Source organism: Macrotis lagotis, chromosome 1, assembly GCF_037893015.1.
Source record: "Macrotis lagotis isolate mMagLag1 chromosome 1, bilby.v1.9.chrom.fasta, whole genome shotgun sequence".
Classification (NCBI taxonomy): domain Eukaryota; kingdom Metazoa; phylum Chordata; class Mammalia; order Peramelemorphia; family Peramelidae; genus Macrotis; species Macrotis lagotis.
Window position 1 is genome coordinate 828,362,087 of NC_133658.1, and position 25,335 is coordinate 828,387,421.

General features: G+C 33.3%; 1 protein-coding gene across 1 annotated transcript in view; it reads left to right on the forward strand.

The window, feature by feature from the left end:
• LOC141508522 (phosphatidylinositol 3,4,5-trisphosphate 3-phosphatase TPTE2-like) overlaps positions 1-25,335 on the forward strand; it is an 85,695-nt gene that overhangs the window by 12,149 nt on the left and 48,211 nt on the right. The window contains exons 3-7 of the mRNA XM_074217214.1: positions 346-393; positions 644-715; positions 11,470-11,517; positions 17,136-17,294; positions 17,798-17,917. Coding sequence (XP_074073315.1) covers positions 346-393; positions 644-715; positions 11,470-11,517; positions 17,136-17,294; positions 17,798-17,917 — 447 coding nt within the window. The remainder of the gene's footprint in view (positions 1-345; positions 394-643; positions 716-11,469; positions 11,518-17,135; positions 17,295-17,797; positions 17,918-25,335) is intronic.

The following is a 25,335-nucleotide window of genomic DNA, read 5'->3' on the forward strand; positions in this document are numbered from 1 at the left end:
TCTTTCCTTTATAAGGCTTTATGAGTGGTATAGGAATTAAACTTAGAAACTATGTACTTTCCTGCATAGAAAGACATAATATGACTTTTTATGTAATCAGAAGTTAATTATATCTGTCACATAAAGAACTGTGCTCAATGACTAGGATTTGTCACAAATACAATTTGTTTTAATGCATATTTCCAAGGAACCCAGAGAACACAATTTAAACATTTTACTTTGCACTCACTTCCTATCTCACAGGATTGTTGGAGGGCAAGAACTTTTTAACCTGAAAATGTTTTTGAAATATGAATTGTTGTGAGTTTAATGGTATCTAATTCTACAATTTGACTTCATTAACAGATTACAAAATAAAATATTCCCTTCACAATCTACTTCAGAAAGAGATAGGTAAGTTGATTTTTATATACACAGGGAAAGTTTCTTAAGGATGAAAAATTTACAGAATGGGGTCATCCTTATTAAAATAGTTTACTGCATGATGACCCCCAAAAGGTCAGCTGAACTGATGATATTTAGATATTAGCACTGGATTTTTTTTGGTCAGTTTTGGGATTATAATTGGTTTAAACAAGACATTTAGATAATTATTGTGTAATACAAGTCTAATTCTGTTTTTAAATTTTTTGGTCTTTGAAAGTACATTGAATTTCCCTGGGAAGACTGATGATCATAAGGACTATGATAATGATGAAAATGAATTAGAAAAAACGTAAGTATGCCGAACATTAGGTGACTCAGTATCCTATTGTTCCCAGTCCTGCTTATTAACAAATGTTGGGGGAGGCTCTGATGCAGAAGGAGACACTAAGTCTGCAGTTTTTGTCATGTATTCCTACCTGCAAATTGTCAAATTTTTGCAGTTGGGGGGGATAAATGAGATGCAAGAACCCAGTCTTTTTTGCTGAGATGTACCTATCTAGATTGTCTTTAAGTTACCTATAAAAATTGCCCCCACTTTGAAGTCATTGCTGATTGTCAGTGATCAGTTTGTCAACATGTTACTAACTGGACATACTTATAATAAACTCCTGTTAAGTCTCTTTATCCTGAGTTTTGACTAATTAATCAGGGTGAAAAACCCAAAGAAAAATTTTCTTTTCAACAAGTTCTAAAGAATGTAGGAAGGAGTCTATAAATGAATCTTATATTCAAAAGCACTGTTAGAAATAGAGGGTTGCTGGGCATGGTGGCATACACCTCTAATCCCTGCCTAATGTGGAAGCTAAAGCTGGTGGATAGCTTGAATTTTGGAGTCCTGAGCTGGTATAAAGGTTAAAGTGTATTGGGTACTAAAAAAAGCAAAATTTCTGTAGACAGTTTTTTTTTTAATAGTGTACTTGGTATCTGCGCCAAATCCAGCACCAGCATGATGAGCTTTTAGGAGCAGGGAGACCAGCTTGCCCAAGAAGGAGCCAACTGACTCAAGTTGGAAATAGAATAGATCAAAGCTTCTGTGATGATCAGCATTAGAATCAAGACCTATAAGTAACTGCTGTACTTTTAGCCTGAACAAAACAGGGAGCCTGTCTCCAAGAAAAAGAAAAGCTTAGGTGCTCCACATATAGAGAAGAGGGAAAATGGTGGAAAGATGTTTGAAAGAGTGCATAAAAAAGACTCCTATTGGAGCACTGATGAATACTATCCTTAAAAATATTGTTAGCATATATTCAAAATTATCTTTCTCTAGTGCATATTCTTTGGAATGATGAATATTACTGCTTTAAAGTTCATAGTTAACATCATTTGATATTTAAATCTCTGCCCTTCTCAGAGATGTCCTGAATATCATCTGATTGCCTGACTTCTCAGGTTATACAATAAAAAAAATATATCTAGTGCTTCTATGACAGAAGTCAGTGTTCAAAGAAACAGATTATAACTTCCTGTTACTTTATAGATGGTCTTCAAAAGTTATTGTAGAAAAAACCAACTTGCCTCCCTAAGACCACCTAGGCAAGCCTCTCTGAATTGACAGATGTTCATCTATCACTGGAACAGCATCTGAAAGCTTAGATCTGGTATCATATACTAGAACTTTGTTCTTCAGGGACAGCTTTCAGGTACTCAGTTACCTCCGTGCTATAATGAAGCATCAAATGAGAGACCCTGAATACAAAAGGGGGATAATTTAGAAGTGATGACATTTTTATTTTATTCTATCTGTGTATCCTTAGAGCTTATCACAGTATCTGGAACATTGTGCCTAGGTGCTTATTAATCAACTGAAATTAAAAAAAGGGTATAGTTTGTTAACTGACATTTTCCAATAATTAAACATATATTACGTAATCTATTTTCTTTTCTATCAGCACTTCTCCCTTCTCTTATTCCCTTTCCCCTCTTACTTTCTTAAAGGGTAAGTGTGCATTATACCCTCTTTGACCTATTTCCAGTGTGAGTAGACTAAGCATACACTTTCACTTCTCCTGTCTTCCCTACCACTGTAAAAGCTTTTTCATGCTCTTTATGTGCAATAATTTATTTTATTCTATCTTTTTCCGTCCCCTTCTTTCAATGCATTCCTTTCTCAACTCTTAATTTTTATCTTTTAAGTTAGTCATCCCATCATATTCAACTCTCACTCATGTCCTCTATCTATGCATACTCCTAACTGCCCTAATGATGAAAATGTTCTTCCCATGAAGAAATATAGTTTAACTTTATTGAATCCCTTTTGATTTCTCTTTCCTGCTTACCTTTATATGTTTCTTTTTGAGTCTTGTATTTGAAAGTCAAATTTTCATTTTAGTTCTTGTCTTTTCATAAAGAATGTTTGAAAGTCCTCTTTTTCTTTGAAAGTTCACTTTCCCCATGAAGGATTATACTTTGTTTTGATGGGTAGGTGATTCTCGGTTGTAATCCTAGCTCTTTTGTTCCCCACAATATCATACTGTTTGTCTTTGCTCCATTAATCTAGAAGTTGTTAAATCTGTATTTACTGACTGTGGCTTCACAAAATTTGAAGGTTTCTGGCTACTTGCAGTATTTTCTCTTTGATCTGGAAAATGTAGCATTTGGCTATAATATTTTTAGGAGCATAATTTTGGAATCTCTCCCAAGAGAAGATTGGTAGATTGTTTCCATTCCTATTTTATCCTCTGGTTCTAAAATATCAGGAGAGTTTTCTTTTTTAAAAAAAAAATTCCAATTGATATTTTATTTTATTTCCCCAATTACATGTTATGAACGTTTGTCAACATTCATTCACATACAAATGCATATTTTAAAGTTACAAAATTTCCTTCTACCCTCCCTTCCCACCCTCTTCCCCTCAGCTGTGAACAGTCTGGTGAATATTGTACATATACATTTGTGTTTAACATGTTTACAGATTAGTCTTTTTCTGTATGAAGATAAAGGGAAAAGAAAGAAAACCACAAAATATGAAGAAAAACATAAGAGAATTTTTTTTAAAAAAAACAATGTGGTGTTCATTCAGATTCTGTAGATTTTTTGGATTTTCTCAGGAGAGTTTTCTTTGATAATTAATTTCTTTTTTTTTTAGAAAAATTTTATTTTTTTTGAGTTTTACAATTTCCCCCTAATCTTGTTTCCCTTCCCCCACTCCCCACAGAAGGCAGTCTCTTAGTCTTTACATTGTTACCATGGTATACATTGATTTAAGTTGAATGTGATGAGAGAGAAATCATATCCTTAAGGAAGAAAAATAAAATATAAGAGAGATAGCAAAATTATATAATAAAATAACAGTTTTTTTTCTAAATTAATGGTAGTAGTCTTTGTTCAAACATGACAGTTCTCTCTTTGGATACAAATGCTATTTTCCATCACAGATAGCCCAGAATTGTCCCTGACTGTTGCACTGATGGAATGAGCAAGTCCATCAAGGTTTATCATCACCCCTGGGTTGCTGTTAGGATGTATAATGTTTTTCTGGTTCTGCTCATCTCGCTCAACATCAGTTCATGCAAACCCTTCTGGGCTTCCCTGAATTCCCATCCCTCCTGGTTTCTAATTGAACAAGTGTTCCATCACATACATATACCACAATTTCTTAAGCCATTCCCCAATTGATGGACATTCACTCAATTTCCAATTCTTTGCCACTGTTGAGTTCCCCTGTCTACCAGGGGATTCATTCAGCTCAGGAGAGAAAAGAAACATTCGGGTGGGGGTGCTAGAAGGACAACTAGCAGAGCCATTTATTGAAAGTATCAAACAGTTCTTATAGCAGAAAACCACAAAATTAGCATACAGGATAAAAACAATGATATAACTCTAATTTGGGCAGGATGTAATCTGGCAGGATGAAACCCAGGTCAAGAAGTTCAGGAACAGGGCTATCAATAAGTGAGGACACAAATGACACAGTTGTGTTATCAAATCAGAGTTCTGTGGAAAGCCTTCAGCTTGAGGGATACCAGAGCTTAGGTTTTTTAGTCATAACTGACCTTCTAACCCAGACTCATTCGAGCAGCCATCAACATGCTACCACAGAGTTTCTATGAATATTTTTGTACAGGTATTGTTTTTATCCTTTTTCATAATCTCTTCAGAGTATAGACCCAGTAGTGGTATTGCTGGATCAAAGGTTATGCACATTTTGGTTGCCTTTTAAGCATAATTCCAAATTACTCTCCAGAAAGGTTGAATGAGTTTACAGCTCCACCAACAATGTATTAGTGTACCAGATTTCCCACCCTTCCAACATTGATCATTGTCCTTTCTGGTCATATTGGCCAGTTTGAGAGGTATGAGGTGGTACCTCAGAGATGTTTTAATTTGCATTTCTCTAATAATTACTGATTTAGAGAAATTTTTCACATGATTATTGATTGCTTTGATTTCCTCATCTGTAAATTGCCTTTGCATATTCTTTGACCATTTGTCAATTGGGGAAGGAGTTGTCTTTTTTTGTTTGTTTGTTTGTTTTTTGTTTTTATTTTTGCAAGGCAAATGAGGTTAAAGTGGCTTGCCCAAGGCCACACAGCTAGTTAATTATTAAGTGTCTGAGGCTGGATTTGAACTCAGGTACTCCAGACTCCAGGGCCAGTGCTCTATCCACTGCACCACCTAGCTACCCCAGCTTGTCTTTTTTAAGAAATTTGACTCAGTTCTCTGTATATTTTAGAAATGAGTCCTTTCTCAGAAATACTAGTCATAAAAATTGTTTCCCAATTTACTACATTTCTTGTGATCTTGGTTACAGTGGTTTTATCTGTGCAAAAGCTTTTTAATTTAATGTAATCAAAATTGTCTAGTTTATTTTTAATGCTATTCTCCATCTCTTCCTTGGTCATAAACTGCTTCCTTTTCCAAAGATCTGACAGATAAATTATTCCTTGATCTCCTAACTTGCTTATAATATTGTTTTTTATGTCTAAATCCTGTATTCATTTTGATCTTATCTTGGTATAGGTTGTGAGGTGTTGGTCTAATCCAAGTTTCTGCCATACTAACTTCCATTTTTCCCAACCGTTTTTATCAAAGAGAGAGTTTTTATCCCAGTACCTGGACTCTTTGGATTTATCAAATAGCAGATTACTATAATCAATTCCTGCTATTGCATCTAGTCTATTCCATTGATCTGCCACTCTATATTTTAGCCAATACCAGACAGTCTTGATGATTGATGCTTTATAATATAATTTTAGATCTGGTAGAGCTAAGCCACCTTCTTTTGTGCTTTTTTTCATTAAATCCCTGGCGATTCCTGACTTTTTATTTCTCCATATGAATTTATTTATAATTTTTTTCTAACTCATTAATGTAATTTTTTGGAATTTTGATTGGCAAGGCACTAAACAAGTAGTTTAATTTTGGTAGAATTGTCATTTTTATTATATTTTCTCAGCCTATCCCATGAGCAGTTGATATTTGCCCAATTATTTAAATCTTATTTCATTTGTGTGACAAGTGTTTTGTAATTGTTTTCAAAAAGTTTCTGAGTCTACCTTGACAGGTAGACTCCCAGGTATTTTATATTATCTGAAGTTACTTTGAGTGGAATTTCTCTTTCTAGATCTTTCTACTGCATCTTGCTAGTTATATATAGAAATGTTGAGGATTTATGAGAGTTTATTTTATATCCTGTGACCTTGCTAAAGTTGCTAATTATTTCTAGTAGTTTTTTTAGATGATTTTTGGGGATTCTCTAGGTAAACCATCATGTCATCTGCAAAGAGTGAGAATTTTGTCTCTTCCTTCCCTATTCTAATTCCTTTGATTTCTTTTTCTTTTCTTATTGCTGAAGCTAACATTTCTAATTACAATATTGAAAAATAGTGATGATAATGGGCATCCTTGTTTCATCCCTGATCTTATTGGGAATGCCTCTAGCCTATCTCCATTGCATATAATGCTTGTTGATAGTTTCAGATATTATTATAAGGAACAATCCATTTATTCCTACTCTCTCTAGTGTTTTTAGTAGGAATAAGTGCTGTATTTTGTCAAAAGCTTTTTCAGCATCTATTGATATAATCATATGATTTCTTATAGGTTTGTTATTGATATAATTAATTATACTGACAGTTTTCCTAATATTGAATCAATCCTGCATTCCTAGGATAAATCCTACTTGGTCATAATCTATTATCCTAGTGATAACTTGTTGTAGTCATTTTGCTAAGATTTTATTTTAAGATTTTTGCATCTATATTCATCAGGGAGATAGATCTATAGTTTTCTTTCTCTGTTTTAACTCTTCCTGGCTTAGATATCAGTACCATATTGGTGTCAAAGAAAGAGTTAGGTTGAGTTATGTCTTCACCTATTTTTTCAGAGTTTATATAGAATTGGAACCATTTGTTCAATAAATGATTGATATAATTCACTTGTGAATTCATCTGGCCCTGGAGATTTTTTTCTTAGGAAGTTCAATAATGGTTTGTTGAATTTCTTTTTTTCTGAGATAGGGTTATTTAGGTATTTAATTTCCTATTCATTTAACCTGGGCAACTTATATTTTTGTAAATATGCATCCATTTCATTTAGATTATCAAATTTATTGGCATAGAGTTGAGCAAAATTATTCCTGAATTATTACTTTAATTTCCTCTTCATTGGTGGTAAGTTCACCTTTTTCCATTTATGATACTAGCAATTTGGTTTTCTTCTTTCTTTTTTTAAATCAAATTGACCAGGGGTTTATCAATTTTATTATTTTTTTTCATAAAACCAACTCATGGTTTTATTTATTAGTTCAATAGTTTTATTGCTTTTGATTTTTATTAATTTCACCTTTGATTTTTAGAATTTCTAATTTGATATTTAACTGGGGAGTTTTAATTTATTCTTTCTCTAATTTTTTTAGTTGCATATTTAGTTCATTGATTTCCTCTTTCTCTAATTTATTCATATAAGCATTTAAAGATATAATATATCCCCTGACATCCACCTTGAGTGTATCCCATAGGTTTTGATATGTTGTTTCATTATTGTCATTAGCTAGGATAAAATAATTCTTTCTATAATTTGCTGTTTGATCCACTCATTGTTTAAAATGAGGTTTTTTAGTTTCCAATTAGTTTTGGGTCTATATCTCCCTGGCCCAATATTGCATGAGATTTTTATTGCATTGTGATCTGAGAAAGATGTTTTCACTATTTCTGCCTTTCTGCACTTGATTATTAGGTTTTTATATCCTAGTACATGGTCAGTTTTTGTGTAAGTGCCATATACTGCAGAAAAGAAAGTATATTCCCTTTCTATCAACATTCAATTTCCTCTATAAGTCTATCATATCTAGGTTTTCCTAACAATCTATTTACCTCCTTAACTTCCTTCTTATTTATTTTATGGTTAGATTTATCTAAACATGAGAGTGGGGGGTTGAAGTCTCCCTCTAGTAGAGTTTTGCTGTCTTTGTCTTCCTGTAGTTCCTTCAATTTCTCCTCTACAAATTTGGATGCTATTGCTTTGAGTACATACATATTTAATATTGAAATTACTTTGTCTATAGTACCTTTTAGGAGGATATAGTTTCCTTCCTTATCTCTTTTAATGATATCTATTTTTGCAACTGCTTTGTCTGAGATAAGGATTGCTACCCCTGGTTTTTTCTCTTCAGCTGAAGCAAAATATATTTAGCTCCAAACTTTTACTCTCTCTCTCTCTCTCTCTCTCTCTCTCTCTCTCTCTCTCTTTATATATATAATCTGCTTGTAAGTTTCTTGTAAGCAGCATATTGTAGGATTCTGGTTTTTAATCCAGTCTGCTATTCACTTACATTTTAAGGGAGAGTTCATTCCATTCACATTCAAAGTTATAATTTCTAACTCTTTATTGCCCTCCATGTTATCTTCCCTTTGTTGGTATTTTCCCCTTTTTTCTCTTTTTCTATATTCCCCCAGTATTTTGTTTCTGAATACCATCACCTTCAGTGTGTTTGCCCTCCTATATCTAACACCTTCCTCTTTATTCCCTTTTCCCTTTGTCCTTTCTTCCTTCCCTTCTTTCTGTTGATTCCTCCCTTTCCTCCCCCTCCCCTTTTAACAATTTAAAGGTAAGATAAGTTTCTTAACTGAGTGTATGTATATTAATTTTAAGCCAATCTGATGAGAGTATGATTCAAGTGGTTCTCACTTCCTCCCTTCTTCCCCTCTATTGCAATAGGTCCTTTGTACCTCTTAATGTAATGAGATTCACCCCATTCAGTCTCTTCTATATTCCCATCTCTTTACTGCCCCCCCCTTTTAAGGAAATACTATTTTTAAATCATTCTATCTGAGTCACAGAAAAGTCATCAGTGTCCATCACTTCTGGCTAAGTATATTCTCTCTCCTAGATTTATTATTATTGAGTGTTATTAGAGTCATTCTCCCAGGTAGGGATATAGACAGTTTCATCTTATTGGATAGTAGTTTCTCGAATAAGTCACGAGTGTCCATCTCTTCTGGCTAATTATATTCTCTCTAATAGAGTTACAATGCTCTAGAGTTATTAAAGTCTTTCTCCCAGGTAGGGATATTGCCAGTTTCATCTTATTTGATAACAGTTTTTTTTCTCCTCCCCTTTTTTATTTTATCTTTTCATATGTCTCTTGAGTCTGCTGTTTGAAGTTCAAATTATCTATTAAGCTCTGATCTTTTCATCAGGAAGAGTTGGAAGTCTCCTATTTCACTAAATGTCCATCTTTTGCCCTGGAAGAGAAGGCTCAGTTTTGTTGGATAATAGATTCTTGGCATCCTCCTACCTATCTTACTGATACTTTTAGTTCCCTTTGTTGAATCTTCATCCATGGCAATCCACAAAACTATTCTAGGTATTCGTCCTAATCTACATTATTTCACTTGGTAATCTCATTAGTTTCTATAGATTCAGTGATCATGTCTATGTTAATGGTTCAAACCTTCTCTGTTGATTCTAATCTTATAACTCCAACTATTAGTTAACTCAAACTGGGTGTCCAATATATATCAATATACATTGTTAACTGACCATGTTCAAGAGTCAACTCATTATTTTACCTCCAAATTATTCTCTCTTCCTCCCTTCCCTATTATTACTGAGGATACCACCATCCTAGTCCTTCAGGCTCCCATTGCAACTGTCATCCTCAATTCCTCTCTCCTACTCCCCATATCTAGTGTGTTGTCAAATTCTATCTGTTTAACTCCAGGACCCCTTTTCTCTTCTCATATCCAAGCTACATAAGGAACTGAAGCAAATTTATAAAGCAAATTGCTATTTATTATTATAGATAACTAGTTAGAGGTTATAAAATTTCACAGAAATATAAGATATCACTATGTGAAAAGGTGCTCCAAATGACTAATAATTAAAGAAATGTAAGTTAAAGTAACTCTGAAGTTCTACTTCATATCTATCAAGTTGTCAAAGAAGAAAATGACAAATATTGAGAAAAAAAAGATGTAAGTACTTTGTTGATAAAACTGGAAAACAACGTGGAACCATGTCAAAAAGTTACATTATTTTACCTAGTTGTATCAGGACTGTTCCTACACTGCAAAGACATTAGAAAAAGAGGGAAAAGGACCTTTACATACAAAAAAGATTTACATCAGCTCTTTTTTGTAGTGGCAAAGAATTAGAAGCTAAAGTGGTAACCACTGATTGGGTACCATTGTACCATAAGAAATGTCCTTTTCTCTATTTTCTATTTTTCAACATCAGTAGCTTATTGAAATAAACAAATGAGAATGGAGTCATTTTACTTACACACCACATATTTTTTCTTATTTTAATTTCTCTAGCTTTGCATTAATTTTGAGCTTTGAAGGTCAATGGTCTGGCCACTATAAGGATAATATGTGATTTTGGTGTTCTTCAATTATCATAATATATGTTTAGGGTCTTGTCTAGGCTACAAATGTCTCTTGATCTTTATTTTCTAACATATTTTTTTCATCATCCTTACCTATTCCCACCACTGCAGTCACTGAATATCAGAGTGTCAATTTAATTTTAGAATTCTTCATTGAATTTTTATTCTTCCTCATCCTCTGCAGTAGATAATCATGTATTATCTGTTATTATCTTTTTGGTTATCTTTTTGTAAATACTTATTTTTAAGGACCACGCTAGATGACCAAGGTAACCTTCATTTGAAAGCAGGAGAAAAAGAGTATTGTCTGGCAAGTAGAATGTTTTATGTGTCCTAAATCAAATGTTTACTCAGAAAATAAATTTGATTTCAATTATTAGAGTAAAAGTCATAAAACAAGAAAAAATTAATTCTATAGCAATTCAGTATTTATTAAGCACCCACTCTCTGTAAATTACATTTTAATGCAACAAATAGAACTTTTGCCTACCATTTGCAATTTACATCAGATTTGCAGTTAGGGAACTCATGGTAAGGAGATTCCTTCTACCAATGCCAACTGGAAATTCCTCTGCAATTTAAAGTCCTAATGAATTTTAAGGTACTCTGAAAATTTCAGAATCTTGTCCTGGGTTATACAAACAGTATAATCAAAGGCAAGACTTAAACCTGTCTGAGGTCAGTTCTCAATACACCACAATAATAAGCCTGTCTTGTTTACAACACCCTCTACCAAAGTCTTATCTTGGTGCTTCATTGACATATTGACACTTAACACATTGTCAAAGAAGGGCAGATTTTGGCAGATCCTTCTGAAATAGGTCCTGCAGATCAAATGTTCAAGGATTTTCTTAAGAGAGACGTAATCAGAAATTTGGGCCAAGAGGTGATGTTTTTTTGGTCACAGTAACTCACAAAGACTGTAGTCTAAGGCAAAGAAGGATGAAAAGATCTGCATTGTTGGCATGAATTCCTGATAGCAAAAAAGATCATATTGTGTGTCAGTAATACAAGGGAGATACTGTGGGTCATGGGTAATAAGCATTTCATTACAAATTGCCAACAGATTTTGCCTTGTTACCTTTTCCTTTTCATAGAACAACTGAAAATGTATTCTCTTTTGGATAAACATTCAATACAAATTAGAGAAAATGTGAGATAAAATTTTGAAAGAGAATTGGATGATTGATTTTAACTTTGTTTTCTCCCAACAGTAGGCTTAAAGAAGTCATATACTTTGTTGTGATGTCCCTCACTTTCAGGTATGAAAGCCTGCAAACAAAGATACAAGAAGGTTTGATCTTTAATTTTAAACTCACATTCACTGATTTCTCATGAATTGTTCTGGCTCAAAAATGGCTTTGGGTATGATCCAGTCCTAAGAGATTATATCAGTCAGGCTAAGCAAATTCATAAATGATTGACTGATTAAAGCTTGAACTTTAATTCATTTATTCACAATGAAAGATGTAGTTGGTAGGATAATTGGTATAGACCATTTGAAGAGGAAATTGATGAAGGTTATTGTGACTAGTAAAATCAGAAATAATTGAAGAAACAAAGGTTCAAGCTTCTGAGCATATCTATTTATTAAGCAATGCATGACAATTGTAAAAAAAAATTAAGATCAGGGCTTTTCAGCTTTGCACTGGACTCTGAATTCAGGGGGAGACAGATTTTTATGAATTAAAAGAAAACAATCAAGAGACTATAAACCAGAATACAAGATTAGGCAATCTGATTTCTAACTGAAGGAGACTGAAGGGTTTTTCTAAATTGGGAGGGAGGGGTAAAGTAGGTTTTAAGTCAAGTTGGGAGGTGGTAAGTGGAAAATGATCTTTCTCAGAATTTGGAGATGTTGATTCTCTGAATCCACCTACATTTTATAAACAATAAATTACTTACATCATCTATTTTCCCATGAAGATTTGGCAGAAACACAAGATGAAGGATAATACATGTGGTAGCATAAGATGGAATCAGTGCTCTTGAGATGAAATCCAATTGTTTCAATTCTCACCCCAAATCAACTCCATTTTGTAATCAACCTTCACTTCTCCCACCTCCACCCACCTTTCCTTAGCCCCAGAAGACTCAATTAAGATAAGTGAACAAGGAATTAGAATAAGAGAAATTAGAATTATTAGAATAATTAGAATAAAAGGAATTTTGTGGTTATAAAAGACATTTCTAATAATTTATTAACATCCCTTTCTGACTCTAGAGATATTTCTAACACCCTTCAAAACACCTTTTCCCCTAGATAATACCACCACTACCCCACACACTTTGATAAAGTCTTAATCTTTGACAATCTTCATTTGAAACAAGACAGACCATCACCTTTCTGCTAAAAAAAAAAAAAACCTAGATAATATATTAATGACATTTTTTTAGGGTTTTTTTTTTTTTGCAAGGCAAATGGGGTTAAGTGGCTTGCCCAAGGCCACACAGCTAGGTAATTACTAATTGTCAGAGACCAGATTTGAACCCAGGTACTCCTGACTCCAGGGCTGGTGCTTTATCCACTGCGCCACCTAGCTGCCCCTTAATGACATTTTAGTGGTGAAAGTTGATCTCCTTTAAGCTGATCAGCAACAAATTTATAAGCCTTCTTTTGAGTGAAATTACTCATGAAAATGTGTAATCTCATTCTATTTATGTTGATTTTTGATTTGCCCTAAATTTCAAAGAATGGCATTTTCTGATCATATCCTCAAATTCTGATTTACCCCCTTGGGCATCTGTTGCCCTTTTTACACTGACTCCACAGCACTAAAAGGATTATTGCTTTCCTCTCTTGATACCTTGTTTAATCTTTTTAAAAAATTTGTATTTTCACATAATAATGCTGATCTAAAATAATAGGATTCTCTTTGAAATCTCTCACATCTCTGCTATTAATGCAACTATATATGACATATTATGTTAAGCATGTTAATGAGTTATAATAGGGTCAAAAGAGGAAGGCCATTACTAGCCAAATGAGATAAATACATGCAAATGCTTTGGTTGTACTATGTAAATATCAGTTGCTATTTTTCTCATAATAATGGTATGTCTAAATTGAAATGGAAAGAGAATGAAGTCAGATCTGCTAAAAAGTTAACAAATATTACAAACTGAAAATAATGATGGCATTTCTGGGGGATGGGAATGGGGGTGCTATGATGGTGGTGAAGGGAATAAGAAAGGAAGGAAAGATTTGAGAGAGATGGAATGGAGATGAAATTAACATTACAGTAACTGAAAGAAGACGGCCAAAAATAATACTAAACTTTCAAATATAGGTGATCAGGTGAAAGGGAGGGTTATACATCAGAAGAGTAGGTTTGGGGGAAATAGAATAATGAGCTTGATTTTAGATATGGTAAATTTGAGGTAACAGTGAAACATCTAGGTAAAGATGTCCTGAGGATCATTGGAAATACATATCTGTTGCTCAAAAGGGAAACTAGTTTCTACATTCTATTCCTGGAAAATCTCACACACACACACACACACACACACACACACACACACACACACACACACACAGACACATTTTCAATAACCATCTCCATACAGATAGTCCCCAAATTTGAATCTTTAGTACTCAGGGAATCTGAAGAAGTTCAGATTGAGTAGTTTCAATCTTATCAATGAAGGATGAAGCTTAAAATATGGAAGAATGTCTTCAAGAATTAAATCTCATACTTATTGAATGCCTACTTTGCATTTAACATTGTGTTAGAATAATGATACTAATTTGTATGCTAATTATAAATCACCTTAATTAAAGAAGGTCTGTCAAAGACCTCTACTGGATTTAATAATAACGTTTGTCCTTCATTTTCGAAGAAAACCACAACATCAGGAACGTGATGCCATGACAGGCACATGAACTGGATTTGAGTGAGGGGGAGGCTGTGCTAAGTCACCAGCCTCACTTTCTCCTCTAGAGCCATCCAAGTCCAGTGGCCAGATATGAACCAGGATGGCTAGAGATGGTCCTGGATGTGAGACAATCAGGGTAAAGTGTCTTGCCCAAGGTCACACAGTAAGTCTCAAATATTTAAGACTGGATTCAAACTCCTGTCCTTCTGACTCCCAAGGCCAGTGCTCTATCTACTGTGTCACCTAGCTGCTCCTCTCCTTTAATCACTATCAGTACTAAAAAAATAACCATTTCTTTTAAAATATAATTCAGAATTTTTTTCTAATTCATAGTAGTTTTCCTTTTATTTGATCCCTAGTTCTAAGCAGAAAAGATTTATTTTGTTGTCAAAAACATTACTTGGGCCATGAAGTGGTTTTTTATTTTGTTAGATGAACTACTTATATTAACATTATATAGTGGGTTCTTAAAAGCATATTTTCATTTGTTCAAGAAATATTAAGGATCTCAAAAATTCAATGAAAAGATAAAATAAGACATATTGGATAGAAGGAAAAAAGTCTTAAGTACAAATCGTCCCTCTGACATATACCAGCTATGTGACTGGACAAGTTATTTCATCTCTTACAGACCCACAAAAATTTCTAAGGCTATAAATTACAGAATAGTTGCTGATATGTTTCAGTAGAGGAAATTTTCATTCCCACATGAACTTAAATGTCTAGACCAAAAAATTACATATTTATTTATATTATATGTATGTAATTTATTTTAAAAGTGATTATTTAATAACATTTAATTATTTAATCTCTTCTTGCTCCTTGCCGACTCTCCACAAATTGTTATGACAATTTATGAATATGCATCAATTAAAGGAATTCCCCAGGAGAGTTTTCCACAGGGATGAAGTCATAGTAAGCTAATAAAAATAACTGTGGCTACAATACAGGATTATAGCTTGGGATTATAACTCTTCATTTATTTTTCATTGTCAGGGGTATAGAACTTGCTAAGGCTTGGAGACTGGATGTATGTGAGGAGGGAGAGTAAGGAGTCTAAAAATGACTCCCAAGTTATGAGTTGGGGAGAAGGACAGTATCATTGAATAGCTGGGGAAAATCAGGAAGATCAAGTGTAAAGAGAGATGGTAAATTCTGATTTAGATCAGCTTAAGGTGAGTTTGAGTGGCTAACGGTTGATCTTAGGTGGAGATGGCCACCTGAGTTACTATTTAATTTCTGCATCTGTATCCTTAGCACCTAGCTCAGTCCCCTCCAAAGAGTGAGCACTTAGAACATTGACCTAATTGAATCATGTTTGGAGTGCCACAGAGTTTTCAGTAGATTTGGGAGTAACTGTTGAAACTCTGGGAGTGAATGAGATCACTGAGAAAGACTTAAGGAAAAAAAGAAAAGGACTCAGGATAGTCCCAAATGAGGGAAAGGAAACTAGTAAAAACAAAAATTTAAATTAGAGATATCAAAGAAATAGGGTAGTGTGGTGTCAGTGAAGTCAAAGGAAGAAAAAACATCATGGAGCAGCTAATGGTGAACATTACAAGATGTGGCAAGGAGGCCATTAGATTTAGGGTCACTAAGTGATCTTTCAGAAATGAGTAGCAATAGCAGGGCAATCTGGTATGGTTCAAAGATGACTGGATTTGGGGTAGAAAGGTACCCAGATTCAAATATCTCTTTACTAACGAGACCAGTCAACTAATTCCTCTGAGTTTCCGTTTCATCCCCTGTCAAATGTGGGTTATGATATCTTTCATATTCACTTGAGTTGGTTTGAGGATTACAGGATAATAACTCTCAAGCTAAAAGGGACCTTTCTGACCAACCCTTTTATGTTTCAAATACAAATGAGGAAACTAAGATCCATGACTTGTCTAAAACCACACAGTAGTAAATGTAAGAAGTAGACTCTGAGATAATTTATGTACATAATCTATTTTGCAAACATTAAACTCTTATGTGTGTATATATATAAATATATATCTATATCTATATCTATATATATGGTATTATTAGAATGGTAAAGATAGAAGCCATACTGCAAGGGTTGAAAAGTGAATGGAGACAGACAGCTAGTATCAACCCTTCAAGAAATCTGGAGTAAATGGAGAGTAGAGATGATAAGGTATCTCTAAGGGGTGGTAAAATGGAGGGAGGACCTTTTAGGATAGGGAAGACCTGAACATGTCCATGGGCAAAAGAAAAGGAGCCAATAGACATGGATAGATTAGAATTCAAGAGAGATTCTGATTGAGGAAGCAAGATCCCAAGCTAGGAAAGTGAGATATGAAATTGGAATTTTTGAGGGGGAGGAGGCAGGGGGAGAAGAAAGGAGTGATTGATTAACTTTAGATAGAAGATCTACTCTTCCTCAGATACCAGAGGAAAAGAGAAGAGGAGCTTCTTTACCTTAGCAATGTAGGAGGAAAAGTCACCTACTGAAAGTGTGAAGGAGGAAGGACTGGAAAGGGGAACTTGAAGGGACAGATTTGGAACAGGCACTATAGAGCATGTGCTAGAGAAGGATCAAGAAGTAATACAGAAAAGGCTTGCCTAACTGAATACTTGAGGCTATGTAGCATGTAGTTACAGAATGCAGTGAGAGAATTCTCATGGAAGATGTAGACTTGTAAAAGCCAAAGGAAGAGGAAAATTCATCTCCCAAACTAATAAGAATGTCTATGATCATTTGCTTAAAAGTGAATAAAAATATTTTAATTTCTTCCACTAATATCCAAAAAACCCTTCCCTCTCCCCTACCCTTATATATACAAATACCTGTTCCCAGCCTTTGGGCATAAAAGGATAGAAGTTTGGGGTTTCTTCTTTTGTTTTTTTTTCTGAATTTCAACTCAAATGATGATGATGATGTGTAATATTCTATTTTTTGGTTTAAAAATATGAATTTGTAGAAGGCTTAAGGTCAGATATGAAGTAGGAAATTCATTTTTTTCTTTCCTGATATACTTTTTTTTTATCCTTATAGATTATTTGGTATCTTACTGATCATCATTCATTTTATACTCCTGATTGCAACTTTAGCCACTTCTGAGAGTTCGGAGTTAGATTTCATCTATCATATAATTTTTTTACTTTTGTATTTCTTCTACCTTGCTGATGTGCTATTTCAAATCTTTTTAGAAGGGTAAGTTGGATTTTTAAAAAAAATATATAAAGCTAGTGAGCATTATTTGATGCCAGATTAGCTCTCAGTGATTGTACTCTAATGAGTAGTTGTTATTTAAGCTGGTGTTGGCATTTTTGTTAAGGAAAATAATGAAAATTTAGGATGAAACCATTACCTTTTGAAACAGTGTTTTCTTCTTAATCTTTCAAATGCCATCATATTAATCTCCTTTTTTTTTAGGTGTTTTTTTTCTTTGCAAGGCAAATGGGGTTAAGTGGCTTGCCCAAGGCCACACAGCTAGGTAATTATTAAGTGTCTGAGGCCAGACTTGAACTCAAGTACTAGTGACTCCAGGGCCAGTGCTCTATCCACTACACTACCTAGCTGCCCCTATATTAATCTCTTAAAGTGGATTAGCTAATTACTTGGGATTAGTAGTGAGAGTGAAAAGGATTGGGGCTTTTTAAAAAATCTTATATTTCTTTTGAGATGTAAGTTTCATCATTTTGCTTGCATTACAGAGTGAAAGATTATTTTTCTTCATTATTGAATATACTAGATTTCCTTACTACTCTCTCGATCCTGATATTGGATATAGTTTGTATTGCTTTTGATGTTAAAGGAAGTTCCAAAATCTGCAAGTAAGAAATATATAATTTATGTATCTTGAAATATTGTGTGCTTTTCTTGTTTTTTTTATAGCTCTCTTTTTACACAAATATTACTACTATCACTGTTTGAATTCTACACTATGTTGCTTGAAAAAGTTCTACTTAAATTTCTGCTTGATTTAAAAAAAAATTTTATTTATTGAAGACAATGGGGTTAAAGTGACTTGCCCATTGCAGTAGAAGGCATAGCTTAGCTGCTTCCCATTAAAGAAAGAGATCTGAGGGCAAAAGAAAGAAATGCTCACTTAGAGAGAGAGGTTCAAACTAAATTTTATCTAGATAGGACAGGTCTTCCAAAAGACTACGAAATGTAATACTATAAAACTCTACTTAGACCTGATAATGGAAAGTAGGGTAGAGATTATTGGGGAAGAAGCTTAAAATGTTAGTAAAGAAACATTGCAAAAAGAAATTAATGACTTTGGTGAAAAGGATTTCATTTGATCTATTCTTACCCTTATTCCCCCCCTCAAAAAAAATGGGAGAAAGAAATGTAACTTTGATTTTCCAAATGGATCAGAACCCATTCTCCTTTTCATCTTTCCCAGTGACAAAACCAATTGAATTTAGGGAAAAAGACCAGCTTGGCTGGTCTGGCTGGTCTAGCCAAGCTTTGCTCCAAGACTTGTGTCCAAGATATAAATGCTTCCTGCAGAAAAGACCAATGATTTTGTAACATCTTCAGGGCACAAATAAAAATTAAACTGCGTTATAACTTGACTAAATTGAAAAAGTTCCTTTTTTTTTGTTATGGAAGCTCAGTTCCTCTTCCTCCATAATCTGTAGGGATTTGCAATAGACTTGAACACTCAAGAGTGGGATGCAGCATGTATAGTAGCATGATATTTTACTAGCCCATCTTCAAGTGCCTATTTCTTACCAAGTGTGGTATGCTGTTTTACCCAGTCCTTTGTTGATCATGGTTAAATAATATTTTTTAATTGGAGAAATTAGGAAGACTTTAAAGGAATGAAAATATAAAACTATTAACTTGGATTTCTAGAAAGAGCATTGCTTTTAATGATTTCTTAATTTTTTTTCTTTAGAACTGTTCTAATTTTGTAAATTTATACATGAATCTCTTGGAATGAGAAAGGTTTTTACTTTGTCTCATTAGTCTTTATAAATAAAAGTTGTTTTGCAGAATAAAAAAACATATAAAAAAATAAAGTGACTTGCCCAAATTCACACAGCTAGACCATTATTAAGTGTCTGAGGCTGGATTTGAACTCAGATCCTCCTGTCTCCAGGGCTGGTGCTCTATCCACTGTACCACCTAGCTGCCCCCAAATTTTGCTTGATTTTAACTTTCAAATGACATTATTCAAGAGTACTATTATTATTACTGCTACTACATAGTATTTACATGGTACTTTCAGATTTACAGAATATTTTAAAAGTAAGTCTCATTTTATCTAAATAGAACTGAGACTCTTGGAGCTTGATCAGTATTTTTGAATGAACTAAGAGGAGGAGTCTGACTCTCCAATTAAAATTTGAACATGTTAATTAATAGTTATCAAGTATCAACCATGTAAGATAGTGGTAAATATAGCTTTTGAGATAGCAAGGAGATTTCCACTCTCACATCTGTGATGAAGTCCATAAGTCAAGAGGAAAGATTCTACTGGATTACAATCAATCAATCAATCAATCAATCAATATTTATTAAGTACCAACTCTTAGCCAGGCACTGTACTATCTGTATAAGAAGCAAAAGACAGTCCCTGCCCTCAAGGAGTTTACAATCTAATGCCAGAAAGACATAGATCTTTTGATAGTGTGACAGCTGTGACAAGTAATTAATAGGAAAAATGTAATACATAGGATTAAACAATTTAATGATGATGTGTCCAATAGGTCATCTTAGGATAGGGCATCTAGGTGTCTGGCTTATCTTGGCATCCTGAGATTCTGCCCTAAATAATGTCCAAATGAACCAGGATGACTAACAGTTCTAGAATCAATGAAGGAAGATTATCTTTTGTATACTCTCTGTTTTCTGGATATTTATAACCCTACTTTTTCTTTCTTCTTTTCCTCCACTTGTCTGGTCACTCCTTTGTTCTTTGCTAGGTTATCAACCATAACATATGCTCTAACTGCGGGTACACTCAAAGATTTTGTTCTAGCCTCTTATCTCTCTCTTTTTTTTTTACCAACTGTCATATTTTAAACTGGATTTATAGTCTTCTGAACTGATTATTTCCTTCCACTTTATCCCAAGTGACTTCCCTATTCCTATTCAAATCTCTCAGGTTCATAGCCTTAACATTATCTTTGATTCTTCACCCTCCTTCATCCCATATTAGCCAATCAGCTGTTATTTCTAGCTCCACAATTTCTCACAACTAATTCTTTCCCTATATAAACAGTCATAACCTTAATTCAGGCCCTTATCATTTCTTACCTAGATTAGTAATTTGTCTGAGTGAATTCTCTCTTCTTTTTTGAAACAGATTCTTATTAATATCTTTAGTTTTTTTTTTTTTAAAAAAAAAAAAAGCCTCCAATGCATCTCTCTTTTGCCCAGAGAACCATACCATATAAGAATGATTTTTTCTTTTTTTTTTTTTGCAAGGCAGTGGGCTACTTGCCAAAGGTCATACCACTGAGTATTAAGTGTCTGAATCCGAATTTGAACTCAGGTCCTCTTGACTCCAGGCCTGGTACTCTTCTACTTCAAGAGAAAAAAATCATTGCAATAAAAAATTCTGATATATATACAATATTCTACATTTTGGATCCTACCTCTTCCAGATCTTGTTCTTTGTAATTTCAAAAATTCATTTTTTTTACTATTTTATGATTGTTGTTTCCATTTCCATTTTTGTAATCATTGTATTTATTGTTTTCCTGATTATTGCTTCACTTTGCATCAGTTCATGAAAGTCTTTCCACGTCTCTATAATTATGGTATTCATCATTTCTTTCAATATTGTAATAGTTCGTGGTATTTATATCCCATAATTTGTTAATTTGTTTAGCCATTCCCCTTTTGATTGATATCAACTTTGTTTCCAGTTCTTTACTACCACAGAAAGAGTATAATAAAAGTGTATAAATAAAAATATTCTGGTATCTACGGAACTTTTTTGTCAATGACTTCTTTATAGTATGTGTCTAGCAGTGGAATATTTGGATCAAATGATGTGGCCACTTTGAACACTTCATTTGCATAATTCCCAATTGCTTTCAAGAAAGTTTGTACTAATTCACAACTCCACCAACAAAGCATTAGTAAGCCTGTGTCTACAACATTGTTATTCCTACCTTTGTCAATGTACCAGATATATGGTGAAATATCAGGGTTGCTTTGATTTACATTTTTCTTAATTTTTGCTAATGTGAGAAGTTCATTCTTTAATTATTTGCTTTCAGTTTTCCACACACACAAACACACACGAATACCAAACCCCTATGAGAGACACCTGACACAATGTTTTTTCTCCCTTCTTATGTGCAACTTTTCTTCTTAACCAAGAGACAATGATTTTTTTTTTTGTACAAACATTTCAATTCTATGTATCAGAATTCCATATATGCTTCTTCTATTTGCTTCTATCATTTGTTTATTTAAGAATTCATCTCCTATCCATAACTTCCTTCTCTTCCAAGTTTTTATGGTGTGATTTTTTTTAATATTCGGGTTGTATATCTGTCTTGAATTATTTATATTATATGATATGATAATTTAATCCCAATTTCTACTAGATTGTCTCATTTCTTTCTAAACCATCTTCCACCTATTTACCATCATGATTTTCTTAAAAGTATAAATCTGATCATGATCAAATTTGACATCAAATATAAACTCTTTTTGATATTAAGTTCCTGTCTTACCTGTCTCACTTTACATTATCCCCCTTCATACTCTCAATAGTCTGAACTAATTAGTCTTCTCATTCCTCATATATTACACTCTATTTTTCATTTCATTATCTTTGTTCTAACTTGTAGAATCTCCAGTTTCCTTAAAAACTCAACTCATACTCCTTGTACATGAATTCTTTCCATATCTTCCATCTTCCAACAAAACAGTTACCTAAATCCCTTAGTGAACACCTGGTTCTGGTTCAAGCAATACACTTTGCCAGAAGGTGATGTCATCGAGAGTGCAAAGGAGTATTGTTATGCCAAGCTCAGGATATAGCATGTTTGTTCTGGGAAATGAGATGTCTGCAAAATATTTTGACATTTGTTAATATGTATATTTGTGTGGATAGATACATGTGTACACAAGTGATCCCCTCCAACAGAATATGTTTCTTGAAGGGGATATTTTCCAGTGGCTCCTTATCACCTCCAAGATTAAATATAAAATCTTCTTTTTGGCATTCAGTGTCTTTCAAAACCTCACCTTCATACCACCACCTTTATAGTTTTTCTTACATCTTATACCACCCTCAACCTAAGTGCTCTTTGATCTAGTCAATGATGGGGATCTCCTGGTTGTCCCTTGACATTCCATCTATTAGCTCTGAGAATTTTCTCTGCCTGTCCCCTATGCCTAGAAACCCATTTTCCTCTCTATACCTCCTTGTTTACCTGGCTTCCTTCAATTCCCATTTAAAAATTCTGCTTTCTATAGGAAGTCTTTCCCAAGCCCTCTTAATTCTAATGTCTTCCTTCTGTTGAGTATTTCCTATTTATCCTCAATAGGATTTACTTGCACATAGCTATTTGTGAGCTGTTGTCTCTTAGATTGGAAGCTTCTCAAAGGCAGGAACTATCTTGTGCATTTCTTTGTATCCCTAGCATTTAGCACATTGTCTGGTACACAGTAGTTCCTTAATAAATGCTCACTGACTGAATGAATTTATTTTTCCCATTCAAGTTTGCTGACACCTCACAACCCCAGTCCCTTAGATCTATGGCTCAGACTGCCACTGATTGCAGGTTAGAAATCTCTGAGAAAATCAGTCTAAGAAGGCTGTTAAGTCTTAAGAATAAATTTCTAAAGGCAAAAAGAAAAATTATTCCAACAAAAGTAAGAGGAAAAAAGAGAAATTACCTAAAAAAGACCAACTTAATTCACAGGATACTCAACAAAATTAGATTTAAAAAATTTTGTAATTAAAAAAATTGTAAAAACCCATAAAGAAGCTGGAAGCAAGAGTAGAAGAAAGTGGATGAATACAAAAGCTTGGTACTATCTTGTAAGAACAAAGTCATGATTGAGAGAACTGACATTGGTGAGGAGAGCTAAAGATACTTTAAAAAGAATTTTTTTAATACAGGGGAAGAAAATTTTGAAAAGAGCTAAGACTGATGATGCTTAGGATAGATGGAATTATGGTAATAAAATATGTGAAGAAAGAGCTGCTTAACTCTCTTTTTAAAAAAATCTTATCATCTCTAATAAGGAGAGTGATCTTTGGACTGGATGAAACCCATAAAGTACATAAAGTATTAGAATTCTTTCAGCATTCATATTGTACCTCTTTCCCTTGTAGACCCTATTCCCTTCCTTTCATAGAGAAGGAAGTTGAGAGGGGAAAGAGTAAAGGAAATTCTTTATGAGAATATGAGAAATTCAACAATACATAAGTACTTAAGAAAAACTTGATTGGTTCAGTATTGAAAATACAGAAGCTGAATGCTATAATTATATATAAAGAGAACTTAGAAAAAATACATTATATGATGGCTATGGAATTTTCATAATAATTGACAACATTCTAGATTATAGAGGGAAACACAGAAAAATTTAGAAAAGCAAAAGATAAAAAGGAAATATTGACCTAGTTATGACTTTATGGGTCAAATTATAATAATTCAATTCAGTAAAACTAGAAGAAATAATAAGAAAAGGATCATAGGGTACAGAGTTTACAATAGTACCAAAGCATTATTATAAATTATAAAGAACTATATAAATTATTATTGTGAAATTTAGAAAATTATTTATAAAAGTCTGGATAAAAAAAGAGAAATTGCAGTAATAGTTACTCAATATTCCAAAGATAACAAAATTGCAATATATTAGAATGTATAGGTTTTAATCAAAAAAATCACATAGAGGCAAATTTACAATATTAAAAAGAGGGGGAAAACTGACTCTTTTTTAAAAATTATAAAATAAAATTATACACCAAAGGAAAGAAAAAATAAATTATGATCAAAGGAGAAATTAATTAAATGAAGAGTAAAAATAATTTGATAAAACCAATGACTATTTACAAAACTAATACAATTAATAAATAGCCAATTTTAATTTTTTAATGGAGAGAGACAGCTCATGTTACTAAAGCCAAAAGTGGTGTAAAGCTTCTTGCAACAGATACAATAGAATTAATAAAAATATCAAAAATTACTGTGCAGATTTATGCTAAATACTTTAGAAACCACCAGCAAAACTTTAGAAAAGACTTTTTAAAAATACTTTAGAAATTAAAATAAATGGATTATCTCTAAAATATAAAAGATAAATTCTCTGAACAATAAAATTGCTTGAACAGTACAACACAGAAGGAAAAATTAGAAAAGTCATTAATAAACTGGTTTTTTTAATGTAAAATCCCAGTTGCATTCATTCACAAATGAATTTTTCCAAATTGTCAAAGAAAAAGAAAATTTCTATGTAATAATTACTTACATTTATGAGCTCCTTAGATAGATAAAATAAATGTTATATTTTCACCTCCTGAATATCCCTCAGACCTAAATTATATGTGTTTGGTTCAATTCTGATTTCTTTTTTTTTTTTTGGTCTTTGGTATTTTTTTAGTACCATTTCCACTTCATCTGGAAGCACATGGGAATTGTAATGCCCAAATGCTTTTCCTCCACTCTTGTTGATGGCAAAAAGAGCATGCTATAAAATTTGATGGGGGATTTTATGCCTTTTTTCTATTTCTATTTCTATTTTCTATTTCTATTTTCTATTTCTCTTCTTCCTTCCATTTTGATCCTTCATCTTGACTTTACTTCCCACCTATGTGACCTTAGGAATACTTTTTAATCTCCTTGAGCTTCAATTTTCTTATCTCAAAAACAAGAATTCTTCTCCTTGGACTACCTCCCCCCGCCACACGCACACACCCAAGGGATACATGGACAGAGAGTTCAAGGGATCCGTTAAACGATAAAAAAAAAAATTCTTTGTTTTTGTCTACTTTAAACAAAAATTTATCATTCGTTTCAACTATTGATTTTATAAAACATAATTCTGAGAAAGAGGTCATATATTTCAACAGTATAGCAAAAGTTATGTGGCATTAAAAGGGTTAGAGAGATATGATTTCTTGGTGATTTAATCATTTTATTAATAATGCCAGCATTTTAATAAAAGAATTGTCATTTGACCACCTCTCTTTAGACCAAAGTCAATTATGGTGGCAGGTTCACAGTTTATATGCTCTTTTGGAAGAGGAGTATTCTCTAGG